Source organism: Pinus tabuliformis, chromosome 5_1 (genome assembly GCF_031772625.1).
Source record: "Pinus tabuliformis cultivar Carrire ecotype Pingquan chromosome 5_1, CPIR1, whole genome shotgun sequence".
Classification (NCBI taxonomy): Eukaryota; Viridiplantae; Streptophyta; class Pinopsida; order Pinales; family Pinaceae; genus Pinus; species Pinus tabuliformis.
The window spans coordinates 445,779,496-445,786,839 of record NC_142305.1 but is presented as its reverse complement, the minus strand read 5'-3'; the positions used below and the strand labels follow the sequence as shown (position 1 = coordinate 445,786,839).

The 7,344-nt window shown below is 34.9% G+C and overlaps 1 protein-coding gene and 1 pseudogene across 1 annotated transcript; both read right to left on the bottom strand.

Annotated features, from left to right (window-relative positions):
* Positions 1 to 526: 526 nt before the first annotated feature.
* Positions 527 to 934, bottom strand: LOC149165390 (polygalacturonase QRT3 pseudogene; annotated as a pseudogene).
* A 2,199-nt stretch (positions 935 to 3,133) lies between these two features.
* Positions 3,134 to 4,290, bottom strand: LOC149165389 (calmodulin-like protein 2). The gene has a single exon (XM_089431131.1). The coding sequence runs from the start codon at positions 4,033 to 4,035 to the stop codon at positions 3,277 to 3,279; it is 759 nt and encodes a 252-aa protein (XP_089287257.1). The 5' UTR covers positions 4,036 to 4,290; the 3' UTR covers positions 3,134 to 3,276.
* Between the last annotated feature and the right edge of the window lie 3,054 nt (positions 4,291 to 7,344).

Sequence of the window (7,344 nt, the reverse complement as noted above, 5' to 3'; positions counted from 1 at the left end):
TTGTCAGAGGCTGAGTGGCCCCAAATGTGTGACATGGCCTCCCCATTGCGCCCAGGAGAATTCAATGAATCCTCTGTTGGGTACCCCTCGTTCACCGACACAGGCACTGATCTCTCAGTGGGCACTTCAGATATAGATCCAGGAGTATTCAGATTGGCAGAAAATGGCATATTTCCATATTGGGTACGCCCCATATCATATATTTCTCTGCTAAATTGTGCTGGACTGATTGGGATTACCGAGTTGTTGTAAAGGTCCATTTCATTTGAATGAGAAACAAGCATCTGATTTGACTGCAAGTCTGGGAAAAAGGGAAAACCAGGTACAAATGTTTCAAATCCTGGCTTGATAATCACTCCCTCTGCTCCAAAAAATGTAGAATCTGCCACGGTCACTGATTTGGACTCCATCACTGCTCCTTTGTTGCCTCTGATGAGTCAATTAGTATTGGAAATGACACCATATACCCTAATCACCAGGGAAGGTATCAAGATCTAAAATAATTGCAGAGAAAGTTTGGGAATTTTCAAGGAAGACAAAGTGAGTAATAGGCATCAACAATGATGAGAAAAGACTTGTGCCACAGACGCCAACAGAGAAAAGTTTGAAGAATCTCTGCAACAATGGCGGTATAATCCAAATAACAACCGATGCTCCTCGTCTGAGTCAATCCACCGAGCTTTAGTTTGATTCCAACTCCTCCGAAGCCCGTGGCCTTGTTATAACAGTGAACTCCTGTGAGGATATTGGCTTGACCTGTCACTGCAATCCCCACAGCAGCTGAAAAGATGACAACGTCCGTTACAGCGTTGTCATTGCCCATGAGGCTTATGCCCACGCCGCTGAATTTCTTCTCGTCGGGGCTTCCGCCGGCGGTAATGCGCTGCCCCAGGAAGGAATTCCAGATGTATGTCTCGTGCCCACCCTGAACCATGATGCCAGACGACTTGAAATGCGAGATATAGCAATTATCGATGTTCAAATTTTGAATTTGGGCTTGAATTTGGGCGGGGAGGGTTCACGAGTTCAAATTTCGAATTTGAATTTGAATTGTTCGGTTAACATGGAGTAACATGCATGCTCAGCTCGTCACATCTCAGATGCGCGTCCAGATGCATAGCATAGCATGGTATTATGTATTGTACATGGCGGTTATCCATGGTATGGTTTTACCGGAAAGCGTTTGTCCAGAAATATTCAGGTGTGTCAACGTGCTTGTACTATAGTCTATGCCCATGGAATGACAGTAATGTAAAGGAGCATTTAAGCATCAAATTCCAAACCTGAACCATAATCTCTCGTCTCCTGAGGAGATGTGAATTCACTGTTCGGTTGGATTTATTTAAATACAAATGAGATCTGAAATTCTGCCTCTAACATATGGATGCCCATTTGTTTAATATGAATTCACTGTTGGGTTGGATTTATTTAAATACAAATGAGATCTGAAATTCTGCCTCTGCCTCTAACATATAGATGCCCATTTGTTTAATATTCCATAGTGGGTAAAATAGGGTAGTTTAACTATTTTAAGGTTAGGTTGGTTTGTTTGTTTTGTTTTTTCTTTATAATTTATTATGAAATTATAGTTTGTTTTTTTAATGTAGAAGGTGTCCTAAAACATTTTAATTATATAATAAATTATAGTTTGTTTTTTTAATGTAGAAGTTGTCCTAAAACATTTTAATTATATAAATTTATCAAATCAAATTTTAGATTATAAAAATTCTCTCGCAAGTTCTAAGTAAAATTAATGAGAAAGTTTATTAAAAAACTCTAAAACTAAAAATTACACTACATCAGAACAAAGTTTCAATCATCTTATCAAGTTGCCAGCTAATGGAATGAACAAATTTATTAATGTACAAATATACAATTGCTGTGATTGCACATTCAAAACCACAAATTGCAATTTTTTTTTTTAACAAGACATAACATGAGTTTTTTCCCACTGTTCAAGAATCAGTGGGTAACAGAATCGTACAACGCTGTGCAAACCACATGCTACAGCCATCTCTTGGTTTATCAGATCCTAACACGCCAATACACAGAACAACCATACATTCCTAGGCTCTGTGTCGTGACTGACACCTACAAGGATCTTTGAATGGGCAAATTTGTCACCGGCTTATAAGTTGAATATGACTTTTGTTATAAAACAGAGTATATGTATTGAAACTGACTTAACAAAATTAGTGTGCTGGTTTGAGGTGCATTAATTTTCCATATTAGAACTGGAGATAACAGAGTTGGACTTGCTTCCCATTGATGGGCAATGATACGGCCGTGACAAGCAACCAAGCAGTGAGACACATTTGAAAACAGAGATATGTAATCATGCCTTCTGGTGATTAGCAGTGGATAAGCTTTAAATTTTGCATTGACAAAGTTCCATTGATATTTACATTTTTAATCTTAAATTCTGTATAAGATTTATGTTGAGACAAAGTTTCAATGATATTTACAGTTTTAATCTTAAATTCTGTATAAGATTTATGTCGATGAGATGGATACGCCATAAATCTACTGCTTATCAAATTTCCAACTAATCAACCATTATGTTAACCAGGTTCACTCATTATGTCGATACCCCTGTTAGCATAAGAAGACAACGAATGTAAAAGGTAAAGGAATTTATAATTATAGAAACCAATTTCCCCAAAGTATGGAGAATTCTGTCAGACTATTTTATAGTGATGGAAACGATTTACCCTAAAAAGTTGAACCGTATGCAGAATTCTGCCCTTTGCGCATATGGGGTATAATCTGAAAAAACAAAAAGAACTTGGAAGCAAGTCATATATAGATTCAGGTCACTCTTGCAACAGCAATTTTCATTCACAAGCAACAAGTTAAATCTAGCCATATGTTTAAGTATATGTCTAATATGTTGTGGAAATTTTACAGTTAGTCCATGCTTAACTCCGAACTTGGCCAAAGAAATTTGATTTAGTTAGTCTTGCTACTGTTATAGCAATTAATCATTATCGTTCCTAAATGGTTCGTTTTAGCCGTTGTGGAAAGGACTCTGTTGCTCTGGTCTGTAAGAGGGCTAAACCGCTCTCGTGTTATATAGACAGGAAGTATGTATATATCACATATGGCATGTTCCAGAATTCAATCTTGGGTTTAATGCATTAAAATATAATACAAACTAGGCAGAATAAGATGGTAATATGTCATTGCGACTGTCCATTATTCTCATATGATCAAAGAAATTTTGGGAAGGAGATTTTACAAAAAGAAATGTAAGAGACATAGTTTTTATTAACACATTTACAAAGATTTGTCCGTCATGTTCATCATGATCTCAACTTCCTCAAAATCAATTCTACCATCTGAATTTCTGTCAAATCTTGTGATCATCATTTCACAACTCTCCAGATCTTGTCCTTCTTTTAGTCCTAAGCTGAGCAGGACCTGTTGAAGTTCCCATGGACTGATGAACCCATCCCCATTCTTATCAAAAACACTGAAGGCTTCCACCAACTCCTCTGACAACACTTTCTCCTCTGTGTCTGCATGCTCATGAGCTTCCCCACACAAAATGAGAAGAAATCCACAGAAATCATGAAAGCTCATATGCTCCAGAGAACCCATCATTATTTTCATATTATCATCAGATATATTTTGAATTCCAATCTTTTCCAGTAACCCTTGTACGTCCTCTGCAGTAACCATGCCATCGCCATCGCTGTCCAAGGCATTGAAAATTCGAGAGAGGTCCCATGTATGAACGAAGGCTGTGTATCTTTTATTTACATCATCACTGCTCGTTTCATCAATCATACCTCCGGACGACTGATATTTTCCAATAGCCCTTATAACATCAGGGTTTTTTGGATTGCAAAGTTCAGGAAACATAGTTTTCGTCATCTCAGAAACCCAAACATAAACATAGTAGTTGTAGAAGCTATAAAATTTCCGTACCCAACTCAGGGCCATGGATACAATAATGCTCCAGTACATGGGCATGGCACAAACATTTGAAACTGCAGGGTTTCTGATGATAACATCAGACACCATGTTTGGCATATGAATGAGATGCCTCAATTCAATAATTCCTGCAATGGAAAAAGAAGAGAAGAAAAAAGGGCCAATTCAATGATTCCTGCAATGGAAAAATCAGAGAAGAAAAAAGGGGCGGTGTATGTTGGGCGTTACAGAATGGTAGCTATGAAAGCCTGCAATTCCTATTTAAAAGCCTCTGATTACATGCAGTGAGTTGCTACGAAAGTGAGGAGAAAGAACGACTGCATTTCCTATTGAGAAGCCTGCGGTAAGTTAGTATGAAACTCAGAAGAAACAACCAATGAATGTGTATCCACGTTTAGAGATTTGTCTTTTAACATGGTGGGCGGGTTCCCGTTAGGTCGCACTCGGAGTAGGTGGGCTTTAAAATTGTTGAGCGCCAATGAATGCGTGCGGAGGAGAGTTAGTGGCGGAGTGGTGTTTCTTTTTAATTTACAAAGTGTTCATTGACGTTCGTTACACATTTTATGATGGACGTTAGGTTTGAAGTAGTTGTCGATCACGCTATCGATTGCGTCCAGGAGATGAGGAAAGGAATAGCTTATCATCTTAATAATAAATATTTATAAGTTAAAAAAAATATTTCATAATAATAATAATAAATATTTATAAGTTAAAAAAAATATAGATTTGTGGTTAATAAATTTAAATTTAATTTTTGAATTTTAAAAAATAAATTTACTTTACGATAATAATAACAAAAAATATATATATATATATTAATTATAATTTATTACGAAAATAATTTAATTATAAATTATTAAAAAAATGAAGTGTATTTAATTAATTTATAATAAAAAATAATAATGAAGATTTATTTATAAGTGTTTATAGTAAAATTAATAAAATGTTTGTTTTTATTTATTTAATTAATTAATAATGCATAACAAATATTAATTTTTATTCACAATTGATTGTATAGTATAGTGAGTTTTATAAATTACTACGTGGGAGATATAATATGTACATATTTTATTTTTTTAGATTTAAAGTTTATGCAAATATCATATTTATGATATCAAATAAATAAATAAATATATATATATATATATATATATATATATATGTAAATACACATTTCTTCTTAATCAGAATAGTGAAATTAAATTAAAATACAAACTCCACAATTTAAAGTTGAAAGTAATTTAGATTAATTTATTAATACAATTTTTTGATATAATGTAATAATTTTTTTAATTTTTATATATTAACATATGTTGCACAAGTCTTTATAATGACATAATATTGAGGACATGGGTATACCTGTTTGAAATATCCAAAAGTTTGGTTAAATTTATAGGAATGGGAAACTTCAATAATATATATTTAAAAAAAAGTGTAAAATATATTTTATATTATAATGTATTTAATCTAAATATTTAAAATATTATTTCAAACAAATTGGAACTTTGCTCCAATAATCACTATATAATATTTATATTATAGTATATTTGAATTTATTATATTAATATGTTAAATTATACCGTACTATGGGTGTAAATCAAAGTCATTAAGTTTGGTTATGGTTTGTCAAAAGGGAAGATGTTTGTGGTTGGACGCTCCCTCCACCTGAAACAAATGCAAGGTGATGGATCTATCTCAAATCACCATCATCTACAGAGCATTAACACGCCTCCATCAAAACCACGATGAGCATTATTCTACCATCATTGCTTAGTTTTGAGAGCAAATATAACATAGGTATGTACTCAAAGTACAATTGTATTATGGTAGTAGTTGGTCTCTTAACATAGAAGGATGGTCTCGAGGGTGACATTGAGCATTATAGATGTACCTCCCAAGAAAATGATGTAGTTGTCCTTCCTCTTCTCGAGGAATATAAGAAGGAAGATTTGTGTTATTTTCTCTCATTTCTCTTTCTCATTTTGATGTTTCCTTTCCATTTGTGGTTAAGTATGATTCTACAATGTTGGACGTGCCATTTTTTTTCCTTAAATTGGTGTCTAGAAAAATGGTGGCTCCTTAAATCTTATGTGTCCTCTAGTTTTTGTTACCTTGTCAAGCTTTATGCCTCTGTTTTTCTCATTGTTAGTCTTTTCTTTTCCTTTAGGTTTCACATTCTGCTCAGGGCCTTGAACTCCCTTGTTTCCACCCCCCTTTGTCTTATCCCTCTCCTCACACCTCTATTTTCAACTTGGTATCTACATTGACTCATGCTCATTTAGGTTCCCCTCTTCAATTCCAAATCATTTCTTCTTCCCCTTTCTGGTGTAGTGTCTTTGGCTCCGAACAATGACTCTCTTTTATGATTTTTTAAGTTGTTTCGTGGCTCCTATGTTGTTTTAGGTTGACCCCCATGTCTTTTCGACCACTCTCTGTCCTCTCCCCTTCATCCCTTAAGTGCCGAATTGGGTTTTGTTAAAGCCATTCAAAGGATTTCTTGTATTCAAATCTCTATTTCTAGTAGTAGTGGGCCTACAAGTGTGAAGTCTATTTGTTTTCTTGGTGGGTTCTTTTTCTCCCTTTACTCTACTGGCCTCCTTCACTTTTCTTCTCTCTTCTTTCTTTCCTGTTATTTGTTCATCATAATGCCTAGACCCAGAAGAACCCATCATAGAAGAGGTTATTGGAAGAGGCAAGATCAAATAGAACACATATAACAAAGAATGAGAAATCAATCACACATGAACACAGAAGAATACTTTAGGGAAAGCCTCAGCTAAAAACCCCGATCTCTGTATTATCATTCAAGTGGAAATATATCCAGATTACACAAAGCATTAGCTCACAAGCTATCCTGCTCTCAGTACAATCCCTCTGCTACTCATAGACAGTCAAAGGCTTCTCACAAACCATCTCCTTTGCCCTCCAAGCCTCCTATTTCCTTGCAAAGTTTCTCCTGGGGTCCAATGCTGCCACCTGTGTGAATTCACCTCTCACACTAGTCACTAAACTCAGAAGTAACTATGCAATCCTGAAGGAGATAATTCCTTTTTCATGGATGAGTTTCCTATATAGAAAAAATCCTCCAACTGATAGTACATTATCCCTTCCTCTGATCTCAACTAGGTCTCTGACTGAACTGACATGCATGAGTTATTTATGAGAGAATATTTAGTTATCTGAGCTAACTAATTACAACTCAGCTAACTGGACTTAACTCAATTAACTGAGTTAACTAATTACAACTCAAAGTACAACTCATCATGATCTCCTTTAATCAAGGGATAAATTCCTCAATCAATGGAGAAACTGTTGCATGTCTTCACATAGACTTCATGTTTGATTTTCTACAACTAATTAACTCAAGATGAATTAATTAATTATTTTACAAACAGCTGCTAAGATCAA

Bases quoted from the DNA above. Each gene is read 5' to 3' on its own strand.
- LOC149165389 (XM_089431131.1), bottom strand. From the start codon at position 4,035: ATGCCAAACATGGTGTCTGATGTTATCATCAGAAACCCTGCAGTTTCA.